Raw genomic sequence first — 25,980 nt, 5'->3', positions numbered from 1 at the left:
ACTAAATCTCATGTTATCTTGGCTATGGTTCCACGATACTTAAATTCTTTCTTTCTGGCTGCTTGCAATGTTTTCTTATTGATCTGGTAGTTCTGGAATTTGGCTCTAATATTTTTGTTTTCAGTTTTGCATCTCTTTGAGGAGGTGAGGGGCGTATTCTTTCAATTTCTATTTTACCCTGTGGTTCTAGAATACCTGGGCATTTTGTCTTGATAATTTCTTGAAAGATGATGTCTATAGTCTTCTTTTGATCATGACTTTCAGGTAGTCTAGTAATTCTTAAATTATCTCTACTGGATCTATTTTCCAGGTCAGTTGTTTTTCCAGTGAGATATATCACATTTTCTTCTATTTTTTCATTATTTTGATTTTGTCTGATTGTTTCTTGATGTCTCATAAAATCGTTAGGTTCTACATGCCCAATTCTAACTTTTGAGGAATTCTTTCCTTCAGTGAGCTTTTGTACCTCCTTTTCCATTTGGCCAATTCTACTTTTTAAGGAATTCTTCTCTTTATTAATTTTTTATATCTTTTTCCATTTGGTCAATTCTGCTTTTCAAGGCATTCTTCTCTTCATTGGATTTTTGTGCCTATTTTACCATTTGGCCTAGTCTGTTTTTTAAGGTATTATTTTCTTCAGTATTTTTGTGCCTCCTACCAAGCTGCTGACTCTTTTTTTGATGATTTTCTTGCATAGCTCTCATTATTCTTTCCAATTTTTCCTCTACCTCTCTTACTTAAATTTTAAAATCCTTTTTGAGCTCTTTCATGGCCTGAGACCAACTCATATTTTGCTTTGAGGCCTTGGATGCAGGAATTTTGACTTTGTTGTCTTCTTCTGATCTTCCTTATCACCACAGTAACTTTCTATGGTCAGAATTTTTTTCTGTTGCTTGCTCATTTTTCAGCTTATTTCTTGACTTTTAACTCTGTGCTAAAGCGGGTTTCTGCTTCCCAAGTGGAGGGTGTCACTGTCCCAAGCTTCAAGGACTTTTGCAGCTGTTTTCAGAGGTAGTTCTTGAGACCTGTAAGTTTTTGGCTCTTCCAAGATGGTGTGGTCTAGGGAGAGGTATTTTTACTACTCTTCTGTACTATACACTGGTTGGCGAGTGACCACAAGCACTCTTTTCAATCCTGGAACTGTGACCAGGGTCCCTGCTCCCCTGCAGCCGCAAGCTCTGCTGTACTAGTGCTCCTCCTTGCCCTGAGACTAAGACCTAGGACTGCAACCCAGATCCATGTATGGGCAATGCAACAGAATCCTGCCCCTGGTGGCCTCAAAGGGACTCCTATCAATCTCCTTCTGCCCTCTTGTCTGATCCCCCTACCATCTGTGGGCTGAGAGGTCTGGAAACCACCACTGCTGCCACTGATTCATTGCCCCAAGGCCTGCTACTGGTTTGCTGGGGCAAGGTCTATACCTCTGCTGGATTGTGCTCCACTCTCACCCTAAAGCAACAGACCTTTCCTGTTGACCTAAGTTGTCTTGGGCTGGGAAATTGTTTCACTCTGTCTTTTTGTGGGTTCTGCCAGTCCAGAATTTTTTTAGAGTCATTATATAAAGTTATTTGGAGGGTTTTGAGGAGAGCTCAGGTGAGTCCTTGCCTTGACTCCGCCATCTTGGCTCTGCTTCTCCTCATTTGAGATATTTTCTTTCTAGCATTTGATTGTCCTAAGTCTAAATTCTTGTAGATGATTTATGATGTAACACAGTTTCACTTACGATTTACACACATCATTTGCCAAGCATTTTTGTAATAACTACCTTGTAAAGTAGGCAGTGAAAACATTATTGTGGCCGTCTTAGGAATGAAGAAACTAAGGCTCAGAGAGGTGGGTTAAGTGATTTAGCTCAACTTATGTGACTACAGAGTGTGCGATCTGAGAGTCAACTATAGCTCTCCTAACTTCAGCCTTACTGCACCACAGCCAAATTGCATCTAACCCTTACTAGCCCCTTCTGAATCTTTCCCTTGAATGTGCCCATGACAGAAGTTGTGGGAACCTGACTGCTGCCAGCTCCAAAAATTCTAAGATCTTAACATTTGGAAATGTATTTCTGCATTTTTCCTATAAATTGTATATTTGTATATATTTGTATATTGTATATTTGTAAATTGTATATTTGTATAATTGTGACTGAGATGGTCTAATGACCTTAAAATATATTGTCCATGTTGCCCAGCTAGCACATGACTTCACTGGTATAATTTTATAAAATAAAGTAAGATTATTACTTTATTTGGTTGTGGCAAACAGCTGTGTTTTTTATAAAGGGAAAATGTATTAAAAGGTTTATGTTTAATCAGTTTGAATTTTTTTCCCAAGTCTTTCCTCTGGCAGTTTAGGTATATGACCATAGGCAGGTGCTCCCAGACAACTGTTTAAAGACTAAATTATAAAGAATTTGCCAGGATACATTGGAGGAGAGGTTGAATTTCCACACTAGGATGAAGCATAAGTCTAGACCAGATTTTTATATCTATCTCTAAATCATATTCCTGTCTTCAAATCTAGCCTCAGATACCTACTAGCTGTGTCACTCTGGGCAAGTCTCTTAATCCTGTTTACCTTGGTTTCCTCATCTATGAAATGAGATGGAGAAGGAAATGGCAAACCATTCTAGTATCTTTGCCAAGAATACTCCAAATGAGGTCACAAAAAGTTGGGCATGACTGAAAATGACTGAAAACAACAACTAAATCATCTATCTCTGGTTCTGTTTCAATACATAGTTGTACATATATACGTACATACACATATGTGTATATATAAGAGAGACAGAATAATACTATTTTATAGAGTAACCCAGCATTACTACTGAGAGAAGAAAGGGTGAGAGGATGCACACAGGTACAGATAGAGAAGAGAAAAGATGAGAGGGCAAATCCTTTTTCTCAGCCTTATTTCTTAACATCTCACCCCCAAACATTCTCATCTAGCTAAAAAGCTCTTTTATCTGCTGGAGTTTCTGAATCAAGACTTTTCTCAAACTTGATCTCATTCAGGCTCCCCTCCAGAATAGCCTTGTAAAACAAAGTCTTTAAGGGGGTGGAACCAAGATAGAGGCTTAAAAACAGGGACTTGCTTAAGCTATCCCCCAAATCCCTCCAAACACCTGTAAAATGACTCTAAACAAATTCTAGAGCTACAGAACCCATGAAATAACAAAAGGAAACAAGTCTCCAGCCCAAGAGGCCCTGGATGGTCGCTGGAAAGCGTCTATCATACCGTACTGGGAGCAGAGCGCAGCCCAATGTGGTCCATGCCAGGACAGACCAGGCTGAGAATAGACCAAGCAGTGCAGGTCCCAGGGCCCTAAATCACTGAACTATGGCAGTTACCAGACTTCTCAACCCACAAATGCTAAAGACACCAGAGCAGGTCAGTGGGAAATTGGCTGGATCTGGGTGAGGGAAGTGCGCAATCTGGCTGCAGCCCCAGGGCAGCAGAGGTGGCTGCAGCAGCAGTGGCAGCAGCAACAGCAGCAGCGAGGCAGATGCTTCTGTCCCCAGGCCCAAATGGTGGGAGCAGTCAAACAACCAATCAGAATGGGAGTGCAGAGATTGCTTTGCTGGCACTGAGGCAAGGTTCTCTTGCTTTGCCCTGCTTGAATCTGGGTCGCAGTCCTGGTTGGCAGTTCTTAGGGGAGGAGGAGTGCTGGTATGGCAGAGCTTTGTGGTGCATCATACCACCTCAGAATAGAAGTAGCTCTGAAAACAGCAATGCAAAACCCCTGAAGACTGGGACAAAGCACTCTACACTCTGAAAGCAGTCATACCCTGAGAAAAAGCTCAAAAATCAAGTAATTGGCTGGGAACATGAGCAAGTTGCAAAAAAAGACTCAGACTATAGAATCTTTCTTTGGTGACAAAGAAGATCAAAACATACAGCGAGAAGAAGTCAAGAAAGTCAAAGATCCTACATCAAAAGCCTCCAAGAAAAATAGGAATTGGTCTCAGGCAATGGAAGAGCTCAAAAAGGATTTGGAAAAGCAAGTAAGAGAAGTAGAGGGAAAATTGGGAAGAGATATGAGAATGATGCAAGAAAATCATGAAAAACAAGTCAACAGCTTGCTAAAGGAGACCCAAAAAATACTGAAGGAAAATAATACCTTAAAAATAGACTAACCCAAATGACAAAAGAGCTCCACAAGGCCAATGAGGAGAAGAATGCCTTAAAAGGTAGAATTAGCCAAAAAACTACTGAAGAAAATACTGCCTTAAAAATTAGAATGGAGCAAGTGGAAGGTAGTGACTTTGAGAGAAATCCAGAAATTACAAAACAGAACCAAAAGAATGAAAAAATGCAAGACTGTGAAATATCTCATTGAAAAAACCACTGACCTGGAGAATAGAACCAGGAGAGATAATTTAAAAATTACTGGACTACCTGAAAGCCATGATCAAAAAAAGAGCCTAGACATCATCTTTCAAGAAAGTATCAAGGGAAACTGTCCTGATATTCTAGAGCCAGAAGGTAAAATAGAAATTGAAAGAATCTACCAATTACCTCCTGAAAAAGATCCCAAAAAGAAAACTCCTAGGAATATTGTAACCAAATTCCAGAGTTCCCAGTTCAAGGAGAAAATATTGCAAGCAGCCAGAAAGAAACAGTTCAAGTATGGCGGAAACACAATCAGGATAACACAAGACCTAGGAGATTCTACATTAAGGGATCGAAGGGCTTGGAGTATGATATTCCGGAGGTCAATGGAGCTAGGATTAAAACCAAGAATCACCAGCCTAGCAAAACTGAGTATAATGCTCCAGGGCAAAATGTGAATTTTCAATAAAATAGAGGACTTCCAAACATTCTCAATGAAAAGACCAGAGCTGAATAGAAAATTTGACTTTCAAATACAAGAATCAAGAGGAGCATGAAAAGGTAAACAGGATGAGAACTCATAAGTGACTTATTAAAGTTCAACTGCTTTGTTTACATTCCTATATGGAAAAATGATATTTTAACTCATGATATCTTTCTCAGTATTAGGGTGATTGAAGGCAATACATATATACATATACATACATACATACATACATACATACATACACACACACATACATGAGGGGGAGGCGGTGGCAGCACAGGGTGAGTTGAATATGAAAGGATGATATCTAAAAAATTAAAGGGTGAGAGAGGAATATTTTGGAAGGAGAAAGAGAGAGATAGAATGGGGTAAATTATCTCATAAAAGTTGTAACGGAAGGGAAGAGGGGGTAGGTGAAAGGGAATGAGTGAATCTTGCTCTCATCAGATTTGTCTTAAGGAGGGAATAACATACACACTCAGTTGGGTATCTTACCCTACAGGAAAGTAGGGGGGAAGGGGATAAGAGGGGGGATGATAGAAGGGAGGGCAGATTGGGGTAGGAGTTAGTCAAAAGCAAACACTTTTGAAAAGGGACAGGATCAAGGGAAAAAATGAATAAAGGAAGACCGGATAGGATGGAGGGAAATATAGTTAGTCTCACAACATGACTATTATGAGAGTGTTTTGCATAACGATACATATATGGCCTATGTTGAATTGCTTGCCTTCTCAAGGAGGGTGAGTGGGGAAGGAAGAGGGAGAAAATTTGGAACTCAAAGTTCTAAAAACAAATGTTTTTTTAAAAAAGTTGCTTTCACTTGCAACTGGGAAATAAGATATACAGGCAGTGGGGGGTAGAAATCTATCTTGCCCTACAAGAAAGTAAGGGGAAAGAGGATGGGGGGGTGGGGCACTGTGGGGTGATGGAATGGAAGGCAGATGGGGAAAGGGGCAATCAGAATATATGCCATTTTAGGGTGGGGAGCAGAGAGGGGAGAAAATTTATAACTCAAAATCTTGTGGAAATCAATGTTAAAAACTAAAAATATTAAATTAAAATTTTAAAAAAGTCTTTCATTTCCCTCTCCATTTACAAGTATTTTCCATTGTATAAAACTGTCCCAAGCCAACCAAATGTTAAAATATATATTTATGTATACATACATATATATTTATATGTGCATATATTTACATACACACATATTTATATACATACATATTTATATATACATATATAGTATACACAAATAATGTGTATCTAACATACACATCTTGAGAAGTGCTCAGTGTAGTTTAAATATGTTGTCTATATATATGATTTGTTGGTGATGCCTCCAATTCTCAAGCACTCAGCAGCCCAAAGTCATGTCTCACATACAGGACTTTGAAGATTGCGGAAACATCAATAAATGTTTCTTAGCAATAAGGTGGCATTTAAAACCCTTTACTCGTCAACTGCCTATCATTTACATTGCTTCTTTTGTCTTTTCCTTTTCCTTCATTTCTGGTCATCTTTTTAATATTCCTATTTAAGCAAGCTAAATGTAGTCCCTCTATAGCTCAAATTGATTTCAAAAGTAACTTCTCAAATCATGCAGTCACTTAATATGTAAAACTAGCTTATCAGTTCTTTCCTAACTTCCCAATATATATTTGTTTTTCCAGTATAAAACTAAAAATGAAATGTATTCCCTACTGATTTTTGTCACTCACTTGGCAGCATTTGGGTTGCATTTATAATATGGCATCTTCAATAATGTCAGCTGGAATGCGAACATCCTGTGAATGGCACATGTTAATTAGCTAATGCTGTAAGATGTTGCTGAAATAGAAGATTGTCACAGATAATAGTCCTGCTGTGGATAAATGCTAAAATAGTTTTTGTAAAATAAGATGCTGGTGAAGCATACATATGTGTATATATATATATATATATATATACATATATATGTATATATATGCAGAGAGAGAGAGAGAGAGAGTGAGTGAGTTTAGGTCTGGGTACCATGACAGTATTTTATCTTTCTTTTCTCCTCATTCTGTGCTACTTCAATCCATCAGTAAACATTTATTAAGCACCTAATGTGTGCCAACCACTACTGGGTAAAACAAATAAATGGGTAAGGGTTTTCATCTGTTCTCATATGTTGACATGACTTTACTTGTTCATCTGACCTCCCCTCTCATTACTTGGATTCTTTTTATTTGTCCTTCAGTGCCCCCAAGTTGGGTTTTCTGAGCTTTCACTTTTGCCCATTATATAGTATCTTAGAAGACTAGTTTTTATTTTATTTTGCCAAATGATTGACTTCCTTCTACATACTCTATGCTTCTGCCAAACTGGGCTATCATGTTCCTCGACACATTGTGCCCCTTTGTTTTCAGTGCCTTTTAGTCGTGGGCTGCTCCCTCTCCCTAATGATGCAGTGGGGATCAGAGACCGCTGTCTGGAGGAGGTGGCTTTGGAGGTGGATTTTAAGGAATGGCTAGAAATCCAGTAAGTGAGATATAGGCAGCCCATGATCAAAAGGCACAGAGAGTGAAAAGTACATGATGTGTAGAGGGGACAGGACAGTCCGGTTTGCCTGAAGCATAGACTGCGTGGAAAGAAGTTTTAAAAAATAAGACTAAATTACAGATTCTGAAGGGTCTGCAATGCCAGGCAAAGTGGATAGGAACCAGAAACCATTCCAGATTTCTGATAGTGATATGACTAAAATGTGAATAAGGAGGGTTAGTCTGATGGCATCATGATGAATGGATGAGGAAGAAAAAGGACAGAGGCAGAAGAGTCAGAGCTGTGGTCCAGGGAGGTGTTAATAAAGGCCTGGACCACCATGGTGGCCGTACAAAAGTGGGATGGGGCAAATGGTAGAGTGGAGAGGACATTCTGATTGGATATAGGAAGAGATGAAAGACTCAAAGAGGGTTTCACACTTATAAGTGAGTAACAAGTAATCATGTATCAGTTTCATTGGCCGGTTCAGATTATACTCACTAAAATATCAGATCATCTCCAATGGTGCCGATGACTACAGTGGCTCTCGAGGAATGGTGTTATACAAATGAAACATCTGATTGATTTGTGGTGGTTATTTGTGGAATTTATCCAGATTTTTCAAAATGGAATTGGAAAACAAACTTCTCTTCTTCTACCCTAAGAGAGTGTATGAAATTTTTTAAAAGAAGGACATGGATGTCCTTCCTGAAACAGAAATGTGTATGAATACTAACCTTCCCTTTTTCCACTGTCCTTTTCTAGTGTGGTAGCGCAGCGCATAGAAGGCAGTGGATTTGGAGCCCAGGAACCCTGGGTTCAGGTTCTAGCTCTTCTGCTTGTTAGCCCTGTAACCATGGAACAGTCACTTAAACTTCTCTGGGCCTCAGTTTCCTCATCTGTTTCATGCTTTCACTGCCCACATCACAGGGCTATTGTGAAAAATAATAAACATTTGCAACCATGAAATGGTATTTAAATGTGATATCGGCAATATTTTATGGGTGGTTGCTGACATTTATCATTATTTCTGCCACATAAGACTATCTTAAAGTCACTGAGGGTTTTTCTAAAACTGAGATTTCTGAATCATTATTTTCAGCCCAGAGACTCCTGAGCTACAGAATGGAGCAATTAGCTCTGGGAACTTGCCTCAAGGCCATTTAAACCACTCCACACTGAACTGAAAAAAGTGACAGTTGGTGACCGGTATTTAACAGGGCTTCCAAAGGCTGGAGCTACTTAGATCTGAATTTAATACATTTTTGAAAGGGTGGGGGGATGGGGATGGGGGCAGGTTAAGAGCAAAAGCCGCAGTTTCAAATCTGGCCTTTCACAGATTCGGCTAAGAGGAAGGTAAAGCAAAGGTAGAAATGTGTTTTAATTTTTCTGGCAGATAATGAAGGATTATATTCTGTATTATGGCATTAAAATGTCATTTTCTTTAGAGGAAATGCTGGCTTTAAATTAAGGTTTCCAACTTCCACTGGAGAGCCTCACGCTGTCCTTGTCGGAATCTTCCCACTTCTCTAAGTTAAAATGGTTTTTGGAAAGTGTTGATGAGAGTTTCCTAATCTCACATGGATGAGATAATACTCAAACTTATTGGATTTTTGACCCTGATTCACCAGTTTCCCACTCTAGGATTTTTCAGTCTAGGTGCATCCTGCAATTTCTTATGTTTAGCTAAAATTACTAAGCAGCCTGTCCCTAGGAATTTTTTTTTTAAATCAGGATTTCCTGATGTTCTTATGCTTTACATGGAGGCCTCTTAGGCTACAAGCTGCTTGGGTATGGTGGGCTCTGATTTGCGAATATTAAATTAACAGAAGCCAGCTTGTTCCAAGGGTGAAGTGTGCCCTGTGATACAGCCGCACTGTAACTCAACAGCCACATGGAACTTTCAACGGTTTTTGTTTTTTTTAATCACCTTTCTGGAAACCCTAAATTTAGTATTGGGGCCATTGCAGCAGCATCGGTTTTATCATTGCTACTACCAGGCACTTTTCATATGTCCACCTTTCCCCTGTCTTTGAAAAGGAGAAAAGGAGTAGAAAGCTTCTCCTCTGGCATAGCTGCTGCTGGGATTGCTCCTCGTGTCCACCGTTGCCAGAGTGACCCTCTCCCCCTCCCCCATCTTGCCAAGACAGGAAAAAGATGATCTTGGCAGGAGTGAGGTCTGCTTGCAGCTTGCTTCCTAGCTGCTGGTCCAAGTACTGCCTTATTACCTACTTCCCCCCGCCCTGGCTGTCTAAGGAGCCTTGGCTGCAGTTCTGTATGGTTGCCCGCAGGACACGGCTGCCCCCCACATTTCTCGAAGGCCTGCTTTGGTGTTTGGCAGCTATGATGTAATAGCAGGAGCTTTGAGTTCAGAGTTGCAGGACCTGCTTGGAATCTTGCCTCAGTCTTAACCTCTTGGGACCTGAGTTTCCTCATCTTTAAGATGATGGGGTTGGATTCAAAGATCCATGTTATATTTAAAGTTCCATCTAGATCCAACTCCTATGATCCAATGAAACATCTGTAAGAATTGTAGAACCTTCAAAGGAGAAGAGACTTTGACGATCGTAAGAAATTCTAATTGAATGAATAAATGATTTTCTCATATTCCCCTCATTTTATAGATGAGGGAACTGAGCAGTGGAGAGGTTAAATCCTTTGGCATCCAGTTGGTGGCAGAGCTGGGACAATGAGCCAGGTCTCCTGGGTCTCAATTTCGGTGTTGTCAATCACGGTACTGGTCAGCAGAGAACAGACAGAGCAAGAGGTAGGGAAAAGTCGTTGTTTTACTTACTGATACAGGCGAGCTTGCACACAGCAGACTTTTGGGTCCTTCGTTTCCTTTGTCAGCTTCCCCAGTGTTGACTTAATCCTAATTGTTGGCCACTTGTGCCAGATCTCCTCCTTTGTCGGATTGAGGAGGTAAAGATGATGCTTTAGACACGTAGTGGGAAGTGGCTGTCAGTGGCTCGGCGGATAGGTAGGTAGGTAGGTAGGTAGATAATTGGTAAACTTTTATTGAGTACCCACTTCGTTCCAGGCATGATGCTGAGAGAGGCAGAAGAGAGTCCTTGCTTTCGAGGAGCTCACCACCTAAGCATTCACTAAGCGCTTCCACGGGCCTGTTGTTGTTCAGTGTTTTCATTTGTGTCAGACTCTTTGTGACCCCATTTGGGCCTTTGTTGACAAAGAAGCGGTTTTGCCATTTCTTTCTCCAGTTCATTTTACAGATGACGAAACAGGCAAATAGGGTGAAGGCACTTGCCCAGGGTCACACAGCTAGGAAGTGTCTGAGGTTGGATTTGAACTCAGGTCTTCCAGACTCCAGGCCCAGTGCTCTAACCACTGCATGCCCTAGCTGAGCCTGGCACTTTGATAATCGCTAGTGATACAAAATTCAGCTATATAAAAACAAGACAGTCCCCTCCCTCAGGGAGCTTACGGCTAAGAAAGGGACAATTGTAAAGAAAGAGGTGCTGGAAAGTTGGTGAGATTGGTAACAAAACTGAGGCTTGGTACTGAGGGGAGCTAGTGAATGGGCAGTGAAGTCAAGGCCTCGTTCTGAGAAAGGTAAGGCCAAAGCTGACAGCTCTCTGAATCTGGGTTGGGTGGTTCCCTGATCCGAGTTCGAGGTTCCAGTGGAGAGGAGGTAGAGATGATGGCTGGAGTGCAGGTGGCCTGGGTTGGAGCTGGTGACCCTGAAGCGAGAGGCAGGTTTGTTTCTAGGCGGAATAAGGGCCCTAAGGGCAGAATCTGAGTGTTTTGTCTGAAGCTCTTTGGAAAACAGACTCCTTTCACCCAAATACTAAAAGCGAAGCCTTAGTGGAAACATCTGGGCCCTTGACCTTTGCAGCTGGTGAAACATTAACTTGGGGATTAAGTCCAGGGTGGTCCTGGTGAAGCCCAGTTCTCTCTGAAGGGAAGGGCCCGGCCAAGGATGCTGCTCTGAGAGCAGGACGGACCATGTATGCCATCTTGGACAACTCGAGGGCAGAAGACCTTCAAGGGTTAGAACCCCCCAGCAGAGTGGCAGCCCATGAGGAGCAGCTCTGGACGTTGTGACCAGTTCCACCTGAATACCCCTTAGCACTCTGTTACCTTGCCAACTGTGATTAAACTCACTTGCCAGGCAAATTGTTGCAGCCATTCTGAGCAATCTAAATACAGCACAACCCGTCTCCTGTGATAGCGCTCCCAATGATGGCACCTCCTAAAGCAAACTAAGAACGTGATGGTGAAATACCCAGAACTTCGGTCCCTTGCCTGGGCAGAATCACCTGGCCACTAAAACATCCTTTCTTCATTTAGGCCCGTATTGTCTGCTTCCCAAATGACATGCTCAGTAATAGCCCATTACCATCTTTATCGCCCATGCTTTTGCATAAAACTTTTCCCCAAGAATATCAAAACAGTTTATTAACCTCCATTAAGCCTTTCAATGTTCCTGTGAGGCAAGTTATAGACTCCATTTTAAAGAAAATGTTAGCAATAGCGTGAATAAGAAATACACTTTATCGTTTACAATGCCATCTCCAAAACTGTTAAATTAGAGTCACAGGGCATGACAGTGTGAAGGTTTGGGTACACAGAGAAGCTTCTGGGCTTGGGTCTCCTTCTTCCTATCATACGGAACTGTTTCTGTGTTATTTTTGCAACCGAAAAGCAGGCACAGTTGTAAGGGTGGAAGTTTTGTCCACTTTGAAAGGAAGTTCAGTGCTACGACAGACAGAATGCTGGACCTGGAGTAGGGAAGACCTGCGCTCCAGTCTGGCCTCAGACACTTAAATAGCTGTGTGACCCTGGGTAAGTCATTTTAACCTCTGCCTCCCTCATCTGTAAAGTGAGGATAATAAAACTCTTACTTCCTGGGGTCATGGTGACAATGAATGGGATGGTGTGTTTGTAAATAACTTTTCAGACCTTAACGTGCCATGTAAATAATAGCTATTACTATTATGATTGTATCGATCAATCAATAAACACTTATTAAGCGCCTACTATGTGCCGGGCACTGTGCTAAGTGGAGAGGATACAGAAAGAGACTGGTGATGGCCCCGGCCCCCAAAGATCTTACCATTTAATGGTATGATTGTGATTATAGTGTTGAATGACCGGGACTGACCACCACTCTTGGATCCTAATCCCACTTCCTCCGCCAATTTTTTTCTGAAAGACTTCAGCAATGCCAAGTTTACCTTTCTGTATTTAGATTCAGTAATTTCTTTGTAATTGAAAAATCTTGTTTTAATACAACTACATAGAAATACACAAACCCCAGGGCTTAGGACAGATGGTAACTGTGCCTCTGCTTTTGGTGATCTCCCGTTTGTCAGAAGAAAGGCGAGCTGTGCGTTTGGACCTTACCCCGGCAGCACCAGGGCCCTCAGTGGTATTTAGCCCGAGTTTTGTTGCTGTTTAGTGGCGTTGTCATTTACATAGTTTTGGTAATTTGTTCTTTTGGATCGGCCTTCTTCCCTTTGCACAACTCAGTGATTTCCAAGGGCCCTCCCAACTCCAAGATGCTATTGTTCTCTACTCCAGTCTCACCAGTATACCTCACCTTTGCCAACCCCCACACCTTTGCTGGGGGTCTCCTCTATGCACGAGACATCTCCCTTTCCATCCTTCTCATTGGCATGCCCTAGTGAAGGGAGTACTAGCCTTGGAGTAGAAAGGCCTGTATTCAAATCCTGCCTTCGATACTTACTAGCTTTTTGACCTTGGACTCATCCTTTAACCTCTCTGAGTCTCCTTTTTCTCATCAGTAAAATATAAGGGATGGACTAGAATGGTGCTTCTTAACCGTTTCCTAGTCTTTTCATTTTTGGTCATTGCTCATTCAGAAAACTTTTACTTTTGCCAAATTTTCAGTGACCCCATATGGGGTTGTGACCCACAGTTTAAGGAGTGTTGGACTAGAAGACCTCTGTGGCCCCTTGCAGCCACAGTGCTACAGTGGCCCTAGGAAACATTTCTTATTCACTCCCTCAGTCAATAACTATGAGGCATCTACTATGTGCCGCGCACTGTCATACAAAAACAAGGGTGAAAGACAGTGCCTGTCTTCAAGGAGGTCTCAGTCTAATAGGAGAGAAAATAATCAACACAGGGAAGGCGCTAGAATTAAGAGGTCTTGGGATAGGCTATCTGAAAAAGGTAGAATTTTAGCTGTGACTTGAAGGAAGCCAGGGAAGCCAGGAGGTGGAGATGAGGAGGAAGCTCATTCCAGGCATGGAGGATGGCCAGAGAAAGTGCCCAGCACTGACCAATGGAGGGTCTTGTTTGAGGAACAGCCAGGAGGCCAGTGCTGCTGGATCTAGTGGTACCATGGTGGCTGTAAGGTGGTCGAAGACTGGAAAAGTAGGTGGGAGCTGGGGTATAAGGGGCTTACCAAAGGAACCTCATCCATTCCATGACATGTTTCCTGATCATCCGAACTGGGTATGGCCAGGACTCCTATAGCACTTGCTGTCTGCACAACCTAGAGAGTGCTTGTCAAATACCACCTTGAATTTGAGTTTCTTATGCAGGTTTCTTATCTTCCAAGCAGACCTTGATAGCCAGGATGGGATTGTTTCTAATTCAGTTAAGCACTTACTGTGTGTCTGATTCTCTGCTTGAGCATTCACATTTCTTTGTATCTTCTGTATTGCCTAGAACAGAGCTTTTTTCATAATAACATTAACTTGTATTTATTTTTGATGGTACTTTTTAAAATTTTTAAAAATTTATTTATTTTTAGTTTTTAGCATTCACTTCTATAAGATTTTGAGTTCTAAATTTTTCCCCCTCCCTTCTCTCCCTCCTCCCCAAGATGGCGTGCAGTCTGATATAGGCTATACATATGCATTCATATTAAACATTTTCACATTAGTTATGTTATAAAGAAGAATTAGAACGAGTGGGACAAACCATGAGAAAAAAGAAACAAACAAAAAAGGAGAGCAAATAGTTCGCTTCAATCTGCATTCAGACTCCATAGTTCTTTTGCTGGATGTGGGTAGTATTTTCCGTCGTGAGTCTTTTGGAGTTGTCATTAACTTACATTTATCTAGAATTTTAAGGTTTATGAAGATCTTTCTGCTCAATAGAATTGTAAAGTTGAGATTTTTTATTTCTTTTATTTGGGTTGGCTCAGATTGGCCCTATGATTCTGTTAGTGGGACCTACTCCCAGTGTGCAAACTCCCTTCACCAATCCATGGGCAATTGTTCTGTAACTTCTAGACACAAAGTTCAGTGCCTTGTCTAGGGACAGATGCCCAGTATGTGTCAGAGGCAAGAATTAAATTTAAATCTTCATGACTGCAAGGTCAGTCCTCTATTTTCAGCACTAGATTATCTCTCATTTCATAAGTAATGCAAATATTTTTTTTTTTTAGATAAGAGAGGGGAGATTAAATGATTTTCTTAGGGTCATACAACTAGCCAGTGTTAGCCTAGGAATTAAAATCTGTGTCTTCTTTACTTGAAGACCAATGTTTTGTTTTGTTTTTTAATGTATTTTCCCAGACTGCCTATCATGCTCTCCCTTGTTGCTTCTCATACTGAATGAAACCACTGAGCATGGGAAACTGATTATGGGTATAAACTATTTCTTCTTAAGTGGACAACCTCAGAACTCTTTAGCATTTGAGATTCTTCTTAACCTGATGACATCTTACCTGTCTAACCTCTTTAAGAAGGCACATAGGAGTAAGGACTGGGAATCAACCCACCTGCCCCAGATCAAGGGGAAGCTGTCAGGATTAAGGATATGCTGCTACATTTTTTTTTACTTTCCTCCATCTTCACTCTCTTTATCCCTTACTGTCTGCCTCCCAGGAAGTATGACATTTCAAGATACTCCCAGCCACTACTTTTAATAAATGATCAAAATCATAGACCAAAATGGAAGGTACAAAATTTACCTTTTAGATGAGCAGGAAGTAATGGTTCCTCAAACTTTTAATTTCCTAAATAAACATCCAGGCCTTCTCACTCAGATTCTCAGTGATAATGTTGTTTAAGATTTATTTACATAACTGAACTCTAAGCCCCTCTACTCTACCTCTGAGTTATCAAGATGTTGGTATCCACAGGGCATAGTAATCTATTCTTCTTGTGGTTGTCTTTCAGAATTCTGCCTTTGAATTGGTTTTATCCAAAGCTTTTATCTCTTGAAGTATGAAACCCGAGACTGTCTTTGAGCATGTGCAAAGAAATGTTTGCCTGTTTGCATGGCTGTGGAATTCAGGGGCTCCCCATTTCATTTCCCTTTAGCCAGATAGGGACATTACAACTTTCTAGAGCATATGTCTGGTATAAATTACATACTTGGAAAAGGTCAGGGCGATTATTTTCTTTTCTCTCTGGACCCAGATGATTATCTGATTTTGCATTGATCCTATGAGAACCCAGGCACCATTTTGGTCATGAGGTTAGTGCATTTTGACTGTGCTACATGCACATTTGTGTGTGTACACACACACACACACACACACACACACACACACACATACGTACATGTGAATATATATGTATGTACTGTTTTCTCAGGACATTGGTTCAAAAGGATGTGTTTTGATCTACGTGCTTAAATTATTCAAATTTTTTGAGGGGGAGGAATAGGAAAATTAAAGAGCTGCTTTATAAAGTAAAACATAAGCTTCTGTCATGTTGGGGAAATTCCAGGCCTATACTCTTCTGGCTTTTCTCAGCCACTAGTACCTCATTTGGACTTAGCACCAGGAATTACAAACATTTTGGTGATTCATTTCAACAAGTGGCTCTTACTGTGTATGAGTCATTGGACCATTGTGGGGATAAAAGGAAAGGGGAAAGTAACTTTTACCCTCAAGGACCTTATATTCTGCAGAGGGAACATGATGTATACACACAGGTAAGGAAATGCAGAGTAATTTGAGAAAGGTGAGGGCTAACAACTAGGGGCCACCCGTGGTAGTTTAACCTTCAGAGAAGCCAAAGACTCTGAGCTTTGAAAGAAGCTTGAGATTCTGGGAGGTGGAGTGAAGCAGGGATGCATTCTGAGCAAACACACAGAGAGGGGAGGGTGTGCAGAGTCTGGGCAATGGTAAGCAGGCCAATTGGACTGGATCATAGAGCTCCTGATGGAGAACCAACCTGCAAAAGTGGGTTGGAACCAGTTACTAAAGGCTTCAGTGGCCAAAGAGAAAAGTAGGTATTTTGTCTTAGTGACAAGAGTGAACTACCAGAGCTTCTTGAAGAGGAGTGACAGGATTAGGCCCATGCCAGGAAGCTGGCAGCTATGTGGAGGATGGGTTGAAGAGGAGAGACACTGGGAAGCCATTGCAAATCCAGACAAGAAGTGATGGTAGCCTAAGGGGATTGATATGGGATACATTCTGTATGACTCAGCCTCTCTCTGTTCTTAATTCTGTGGTCCCATATATGATAAGCCTACACTACTAAAAAATTACCTAGATTCAGTTTTAGTAGTACCACTGTATACTTTTCCCACTTTGAAGAATATTTGAGCCACCTGTCTCCAAATTTCATTTTTCTTAAGAAAATGCATATTGTTCAGTAGGAAAAGTAAAGACTTAAGTCAGAGGACCTGGGTCCAAACTCTGCCTTGCAGCTCACTACCCATCAGATATCAGGCAAGTCGCGCTATCCCTCTTGGCCTTGGTTTTCTCGTCTTCAAAGTGAGGGTCATCGACCAGATGACCGCTGAGTTATGCCAGCTCCAAAGCCACAGCCAGCATTTTGGTGATGATAGTATAGCAGACAAGCTCCTAGTGAGAAAAAATTGTTTTGTTTTTGTTTTTGTTTTTTGTCTTTATCTCCTCAATGCCCAGCAAAATGCCTGGCACATAGTAAGCATTTACCAAATGCCTGTTGATCGATTGCAGGTCCAGCTTCAGATAAGCCTCCTTCCAATTTTCGTTTTTATTTTCTTTAAATCCAGGATAGTTTTCTCAGAGCTCATCTCCCAAGTACAGAAAGTAAATTCGGTACGTTATTCTTACCCTGCACAAATCTCCATCCTTGGCTTCAGTGTGAGGAAACAAAGGCATCTCGTATCCTATTCCATTCCTTTCATACCAGATGAAGATGCATTTCACCAGTCCTGAGTAACTGGGCCTGTGGAAGCAGGACCAGGCCCTTGCCACTTCTGTCTTTCTTCTAAACCAACCCAGATTCTCCTGATCATTCCCCTTACATAAAAACAAAATGTGTATCTTTTAACATGGAAAGAAATCTTTCAGAATCTGTGATTCCAGGATCCCATTTTGATCCCTGGATTATAGTGTACTACCAAAACCAAACATGGAGTCTCTAAAGTTAACTTTCCATGAAGTCTGTAAGAACACTCATTTTAAGGAACAGCTACATAGTGGGGCACGGTAGCTAGAACTGAGAAGAGCCTGTACACATTATTTTACTTTTCCTGGAGCCCATCAGAAGTATTTCAAAATAACTTTTTTGTATGTGACTATACGTGGAGATTTAGTTGAATAGGAAAAGAAAATAATCCTAGGGATTTTTTTGGATTAACAAAGCATGATTGCTGCTTCCTTCCACTCCCCCTTCCTCCCCTGTGCCCTTCTTTCTTTGTTAATACTAATCCCTTGCATTAATAATGCATTGTCTTAGAGCTTTTCAGTCACCAGACTCATCCTCATGTGCTCGTGAGGTTGGAGATGGACAGAAAGTGAAGACTGTTAGCTTGCCACCATCTTGCTTTGCACTTGCTGTTTCACTCCTTAAAGCCTCCACTGCGTTTCTGAATGCCAGACTGCCAAATCTGGGGGCCTTTACTCAGGCCTCACTTTTGTCCTCTCCGTCGCACGTTAATCACCCTCTACTCCTGAAATTCTCCCCCCACTTCTCCTAAAGGCTTCCACTAACACAGAGCTATCACAAGCAAGCCCTCGGACTCCACAGGGTCCTTCTCTTTTTCTTTTATCTTTTAACATCTCAGTGGAACCATGATCTCATCGATGTGGATAGAGATCACATGCTGTCATAAATTCCCCAAAGAGGATCTACCAAGTGTACTTATTGGGACCCTTCATGAGGTCTTTTATAATTTTATTTGAGCTGTGCATCTTATCTCTTGCTCTTGCCACATGACCAACCCACCTCCCTTTCTAATCTTATGTTTCCTGGATGTATCTTCATACAACTCATAGGCTTGCAGGTTATCATTGAGAGCCAACTTATGCTCTCTATCCTTCTCTCCTTTGTCCTTTGCGTCACTTTTGCATCAGAGAGCAGATTGGGATCACTGAAAGTATTACACATTTTCCCAGGCAATCTAGCCCATTCTCTTCTTCCTGTTACACTCTGGGCTCAGTTCCTAGCCCATTTGCAGTACTTGTCCAAGAATGAGGTGCTGATAGACTGACTCAGTGGACTGGCCATCCAATGGCCTGTCACACTTGGGGCAATAGGCCTTATTCTTCCACTTCATTTTTCCAGTTTGGATTATTAAGCCAGTCTTATGACTGGTCATGAATCTTATTGAGAAGAACCTGTCGTGTTCTGAGGCTTCATCCACAGATAGGGGCATCTGGAGGACATCCCCATTGATAAGAATCTCTCTTCCATTTCGAATCACCACAGGATGTGACTATAGCAGAAAACGTTACTCACTTTATATTTCTTCCTTTGTGCCTTTCCTTTATCAAAATGGCAATAACGTGCGTTTATATAGCACTTTGCAGAAGCACAGATACTCCTCGTTCCTTATATGGTTTGAACCTTACAGCAACTCAATGAAATAGGTAGTGCAAGTACCATTATTCCCATTTTGCAGGTGATTAGAAAGAAGTGAGGACTAGGGAAGTTAATTAACTTGCGAAAAGTCACACTGTAAGTAGCCCCTACAGGCTCCGAATGTGCTTCTTCTAGGTTTGGTGCTTCGTTTTTCCTGCTTCTCCTCATCCTCTCCCATTGTAGGTTTCCCCAAGTTTCGATTTTCCATCCTTTGCTCTTCTCTCTTTACTCACTTACTCTGAGAATTCACACTCTCACAGCATCAGGGATCACTTCCATGTGTGGGTATCTCTTAGATCCTGACCTCCCTCCCAAGCTCCAGCTCAAATTCCCAATGAGTCTTCCAGACATTTCTCCCTTGGAATGTTCTGTTTTCACCTCAGATTCAATATGTTGAAAACCAAGATGATCACTCTCCTAAAATTGATTTCCTATCTTGATCTACCTGTTTCTCTCAGTGCTATTATTAGTATAAGTATTATTCTGTTTTACTCAGGCTTGGGTCCTTAGATTAATCTTGCCGTTTTCCCTACTTCCCCTGCCTAATTTGGTGACTGATTATCACCGTCTCTCCTGTTGATTTCTGTTTCAAAATGCTTTTTTCTTTTTCATCTCTGTTACCATCACTATACTGATGCCCTAATGTACATCCTCAATGACTCACAACAATTTCAGTATGCTCCTAGCTGGTCTCCTTATCCCCAGTCTCTTATTCTTTGCCCCTGTTCATCTAGCAATCTTTATAAAATCCTGCTTTTGCTATGCTACACTCCTCTGCATTCAAACCTAAAAAGTAAAATCTCCTTGTTACTAAAAGAATAAAATCTGAAGTCTGGAATTTAGGGCCCTTCACAGGCTGCCTCCCCACCTACTTCACTAATCTTACCTCTTACCTTTCCCTAACATAATCTCTCCACTTAACAGATTTTCCCAAAAACGTGCCTCATGTTTCTGCCTTTGCCTCCTGTGCTTTCCTCTTTCCTCCACAATGAAGGATGTGACCATCCCATTTCCAATTCTGGTCCATGGCTTCTCTGGCATCATTACTCCTGGGTGACATGCGTCCATATCTATTTAATTTTCCCACTTTCCCCCTCAGGGTTGGTCCAACACATACGCAACCTTTTAATTGAAACCTCAGCCCTGTACCTGGACATGGACAATAGAAACAACATCAAGACCGCCAGTGCTTTGCTGTTTTCCCTGCTGGACATTCTGCACTGCATGCTCATCTACACGTCTGCCATTGTTCGGGTGACGCTACAGGTAACCAGCAAGTGAAGGCTGCCATCTGATGCCATGTCTCCTTTTCTTTTTCTTCTTTTTGGATCTTATTTTAAAATGTTCTTCTTTGACAGGAGAATAGATGGTTCTAAAGAGAAAGAAAGGATAGACTTCTATTAGATGGCCACCATCAGGAATAGAAGACCTGATTATATGATTTCTAAGGGAAGCATAGGAGGCAGAAGGGGGGAAACCTCTTGACCATGGATGACCTATAGTTAGCCCCTTGACTATCCCACCCTGGGACAGAGCAGCCACTTTAGATCCAGCTCAGGACTTGCCTGGAACCCCAGCCTCTGGGAGGAATGGGAGTATTTGCCTCCCCGTCCTTCCCACACAAATATTGCCCCATTGACCTCCTACACATAGGATGTACATTCAGAGTTGATTTGCCAGAAGCAATTGTTTGCCATCGATTGATCAATATGCTATCTTGCTCATTTCCCCTTGTGACCATAGACATGAAACAAAAATGCAGCTGAATGGCCCGTCTGGGGGATCAAAACTGTAACCTTTGACAATTAGCAACATATGATCAAATTTTTCAAAGGGACCTCAGTGATTAACTAGCCTAGACTTCAGTGCTGAAACTGACACCACTAATTGCCAAGTGATACTAGTTTTTAAAAAGCATTTTCCGTGTTTTGGTCATCTAGAATTTAGGACATTAATTCATTTTTCCTTAGAACTTCTTGTCGAAATAGCAAATGACAAACAACACAATTCTTGTTTTTTAGACTCAGAAAGCCAAAGCAGATTGCTCAAATACTTTGCCAAGGTTCATAATAGCAGAGCTAACACTAGATCTCTAGGATATTTGTTTAGTCTACAGTGGTCACCATTAATAAAAATAGTTCCCACCATAGCTAATTTGGGCCTGGTGACTTTCTTGCATAACATAATACAGTAAGCAACTCCACCCAAGGCCCCTGACTCTGAGGGGAGAGGGAGGGAGGAGGGCAGATTTCATAGCTGCTTGATATTTGACAAACATTTCGTTTTTAAAAAGAAGCTGAAGAAAACAACCTAACTTTTCCTTTCACATATCTCTGCATTAATTTTAAGTAAACTGTATAAAAATTGTCAGGTACTCATGAACACTTAGATTTCTGTTGGCTTTTTTTTTTTCACTACCTGTCATACTAGCACAATGAGAAATCTCTTTTTCTTAAAAGTACATCATTTCTTATATCTGATCCCATTGTGGTGGTTGTAAATTCTTTGTGATACAATAGATAGTTCCTCTCAAAAATGGCTTTGATGCTCCTAATGAAAGATTGTCAGGTAGATTGTAGATGAAAAGGATCAGAAACTGAAGGACCCTAGAACAATGGAAATCTCCTTGTGTAAATGATTAGGAAGACACTCATGAATATCTTTTTACTGCCTTCATCAAAAATGCTCCTTTTTATATATTCATAAAAATTTCGTAATGAATTAATCATGTTTCATTCTCCTTAACTCAATTATAGAATGCAGTGCTATTAATTACCTTTCTGAATCCCCCCTCCTCATGTTTACTATATACTCCACTTGGCATCCCTGACAGCTGCCTTTGATCTCCATTAGCAACCATGATACCTGGTGCCAGCCCCGAAAGAAACCAAGATAAATACTTAAGACTGAATTATGAGGAATGGCGGCTGGGGAAATAGATGGAGTGTGCATCCAAGACACCTTCCCCTGAAACAGTGAACTACAAATGCTTTTAAAACCACATCTCCTCTTCAGCTTTCTTTAAGTCCCAGTGCTAAGATTTTCCTTAATGTAACCTACATTTGCTTTGAAAAAATAATTGTTCCAAGGATAGAAGAAGCTTAGGAGCAGGAGAAACCAGCTCTCATAGTCACATTACCAAACATTTAGATAGGATTTTTTTACCTTTGCAGAACATTTCTTTTACAAATGTGATCAAAGTTGTGATGCATATTAATATACCGCTTTAGGAAGCACCTTCCTTGAAACAATGTGGTGAGGTCAGTAGTATAAGCAGCATTATTCTTATTTTACAAATGGAAAAATTGAGACTTGGGATGGTTAAGTGATTTCCCCAAACTCACACAACTACTAAGTGTCAGAGCTGGAATTTGGACCCACATCTCTTCTGACTGTCTAGGTTCAGCACTCGTCACTGTAGCATGCTGTGAATCTGAAAAAATAATGATTTTAAAAAATATTATTTATTTAATATTTTTAGTTTTCAACAATGATTTCCACAAGATTTTGAGTTACAAATTTTCTCCCCATTTTTACCCTCCCCCCCACGCCAAGATGGCATATATTCTGATTGTCCCGTTCCCCAGTCAGCCCTCCCTTCTGTCACCCCACTCCCCCCATCCCCTTTTCCCTTACTTTCTTGTAGGGAAAGATAGATTTCTATGTCCCATTGTCTGTATATCTTATTTCCCAGTTGCATGCAAAAACACCTTTTTTTTGAACATCTGCTTTTAAAACTTTGAGTTCCAGATTCTCTCCCCTCTTCCCTCCCCACCGACATTCCCTAAAAAGGCAAGCAATTCAACATAGGCCACACATGTATCATTATGCAAAACCCTTCCATAATACTCATGTTGTGATAGACTAACTATATTTTGCTACCTCCTGTCCTGTCCCCCTTTATTCAGTTTTCTCCCTTGACGCTGTCCCTTTTCAAGTGTTTGCTTTTGATTACCTCCTCCCCCATCTGCCCTCCGTTCTATCATCCCCCCTTTTTTATCCCTTTCCCCTTACTTTCCTATGGAGTAAGATACCCAATTGAATGTGTACGTTATTCCCTCCTCAAGTCAAATCCGATGAGGGTAAGATTCACTCATTCCCCTTCACCTGCCCCCTCTTCCCTTTCAACAGAACTGCTTTTTTTTTTTGCCACTTTTATGTGAGATAATTTACCTCATTCTATCTTTCCCTTTATTCCTCTCTCAATATATTCCTCTCTCATCCTTTAATTTGATTTTATTTTTTAGATATCATCCCTTCATATTCAACTCACCCTGTGCCCTCTGTGTGTGTATATATATATATATATACACACACACATATACATATATATACACACACATATATACATATATATGTATATCTATATGTATATATATATACATATGTGTGTGTATCTATCTATCTATCTATCTATATATATATATACACATATATATGTTCCATTCAGCTACCCTAATACTGAGAAAGTTCTCATGAATTACACACATCATCTTTCCATGTAGGAATGTAAACAAAACAGTTCAACTTTAGTGAGTTCCTTATGATTTCTCTTTCTTGTTTACCTTTTCATGCTTCTCTTGATTCTTGTGTTTGAAAGTCAAATTTTCTATTCAGCTCTGGTCTTTTCACTGAGAAAGCTTGAAAGTCCTCTATTTTATTGAAAGTCCATATTTTGCTTTGGAGCATGGTATTCAGTTTTGCTGGGTAGGTGATTCTTGGTTTTAATTATAGCTCCTTTAACCTCCAGAATATCATATTCCAAGCCCTTCGATCCCCTAATGTAGAAGCCGCCAGATCTTGTGTTATCCTGATTGTGTTTCCACAATACTCAAATTGTTTCTTTCTGCCTGCTTGCAGTATTTTCTCCCTGATCTGGGAGCTCTGGAATTTGGCAACAATATTCCTAGGAGTTTTCTTTTTGGGATCTTTTTCAGGAGGCGATTGGTGGACTCTTTCAATTTCTATTTTATCTTTTGGTTATTAGAATATTAGGGTAGTTTTCCTGGATAATTTCTTGAAAGATGATATCTAGGCTCTTTTTTTGATCATGGCTTTCAGGTAGTCCAGTCATTTTTAAATTATCTGTCCTGGATCTGTTTTCCAGGTCAGTGGTTTTTCCAATGAGATATTTCACATTGTCTTCCATTTTTCATTCCTTTGGTTCTGTTTTATAATATCTTGATTTCTCATAAAGTCACTAGCTTCCACTTGCTCCAATCTAATTTTTAAGGTGGTATTTTCTTCAGTGGTCTATTGGATCTCCTTTTCCATTTGGCTTAATTCTGCCTTTCTTTCTTTTTTTTCCTTTTTTTTTTCTTTTTGCAGGGCAATTGGGGTTAAGTGACTTGCCCAAGGTCACACAGCTAGTACATGTGTCAAGTGTCTGAGGCCAGATTTGAACTCAGGTCCTCCTGACTCCAGGGCCAGTGCTCTACTCACTATGCCGCCTCGCTGCCCCTAATTCTTCCTTTCAAGGCATTCTTCTCATTGGCTTTTTGGAGCTCTTTTACCATTTGAGTTAGTCTATTTTTTAAGGTGTTATTTTCTTCAGTATTTTGGGGGGTCTCCTTTAGCAAGTCATTGACTTATTTTTCATGGTTTTCTCACATCATTCTCATTTCCCTTCCCAATTTTTCCTCTACTTTTCTAACTTGCTCTTTCAACTCCTTTTTGAGCTCTTCCATGGCCTGAGACCAATTCATATTTTTCTTGGAAGCTTTTGATGTGGGCTCTTTGACTTTGTTGACTTCTCCTGGCTTTATGTTTTGCTCTTGTCACCAAAAAAAAAATTCTGAAGTCTGAGTCTGAATCTGAGACCATTTTCACTGCCTGTTCATGTTCCCAGCCAACTACTTGACCTTTGAGCTATTTGTCAGGATATGACTGCTTGTAGAGTAGAGAGTACTTTGTCCCAAGTTTGAGAGGCTGCGCTGCTGTTTTCAGAGCTACTTCTACACAGCAAGCTTTGTCACAGCTGCGCTCCTTCTCCCCCAAGAACTGCCCACCCGGACGGCGACTCAGATCCAAGCAGGCTCTGCACTCCTGCTCTGATCCACCTCTTAACTCCTCCCACCAGGTGGGCCTGGGGCCAGAAGCAACTGCAGCTAGAACTCTGGAAGCAGCCCCAGAGCTGCACTGCCTCCCCCACCCCTGGGGCAGTAGCCAACTGCTAGCTCCTTTCACTCTGTCCCAGAAGTATTTCCCCCGTAACCTGGCATTTTTGGGTTGAGAAGTCTGGTAACTGCCACAGCTCACTGATTCAGGGCACTATGCCTGTTCCGCCCAGCTCCTGGTCTGGTTGGTACTGGTGGGGCCCACACTGAGCTGTGCTCTGCTCTGCCTCCAGCTCTGTGCAATAGACCCTTCCCAGTGATCATCCAGGCTGTCCTGGGCTGGAGCCCTGCTTCCCTCTGCTATTTCATGGGTTCTGCAGCTCTAGAATTTGTTCAGAGCCATTTTTTTAGGTGTTTGGAGGGCGTTGGGGGAGTGCTTAAGCAAGTCCCTGCTTTCCAGTTGCCATCTTGGCTCCAACCCCCAATGATGATTTTTTTCAAAAAGTCAACAAGCATTTATTGAGCACCTACTGTTTTTTTTCCAAATCCTTTCTCTGACCCACACCTTCTCAGTGCTCCTGTGACAGAGGAGCTTCCAATTTACATTGGTGGGGGGAACTTTCCAGGCATTTAATCAACAAGCCTTTCTTCAGTGCCTTCTTTGTTCCAGGCACAGTGCTAAGTATTAGGGATGCAAAGAAGGGAAAAAACCCAAAACCAGTCCCTGCTCTCAAGGAACACACAGTCTACTGTGGGGAGAGCACTCAGGAACAACAGTGTACAAAGAAAATATGTATGGGACAATTTGGACACACCATCTTAGAAGGAAGGTGCTATCATTAAGCGGGTTGCTGGGATCTGAGGGAAG

At 41.2% G+C, this 25,980-nt stretch overlaps 1 protein-coding gene across 1 annotated transcript in view; it reads left to right on the top strand.

Moving 5' to 3' along the window:
* Positions 1-25,980, top strand: part of ULK4 (unc-51 like kinase 4) — a 675,609-nt gene that overhangs the window by 420,917 nt on the left and 228,712 nt on the right. Inside the window, exon 33 of the mRNA XM_036759487.1 lies at positions 20,156-20,322. Coding sequence (XP_036615382.1) covers positions 20,156-20,322 — 167 coding nt within the window. The remainder of the gene's footprint in view (positions 1-20,155; positions 20,323-25,980) is intronic.

This window comes from Trichosurus vulpecula, chromosome 5, assembly GCF_011100635.1.
Source record: "Trichosurus vulpecula isolate mTriVul1 chromosome 5, mTriVul1.pri, whole genome shotgun sequence".
NCBI classification, from domain to species: Eukaryota; Metazoa; Chordata; class Mammalia; order Diprotodontia; family Phalangeridae; genus Trichosurus; species Trichosurus vulpecula.
Note: the sequence above shows the minus strand (reverse complement) of the source record. Positions and strands in the feature narration are given on the sequence as shown.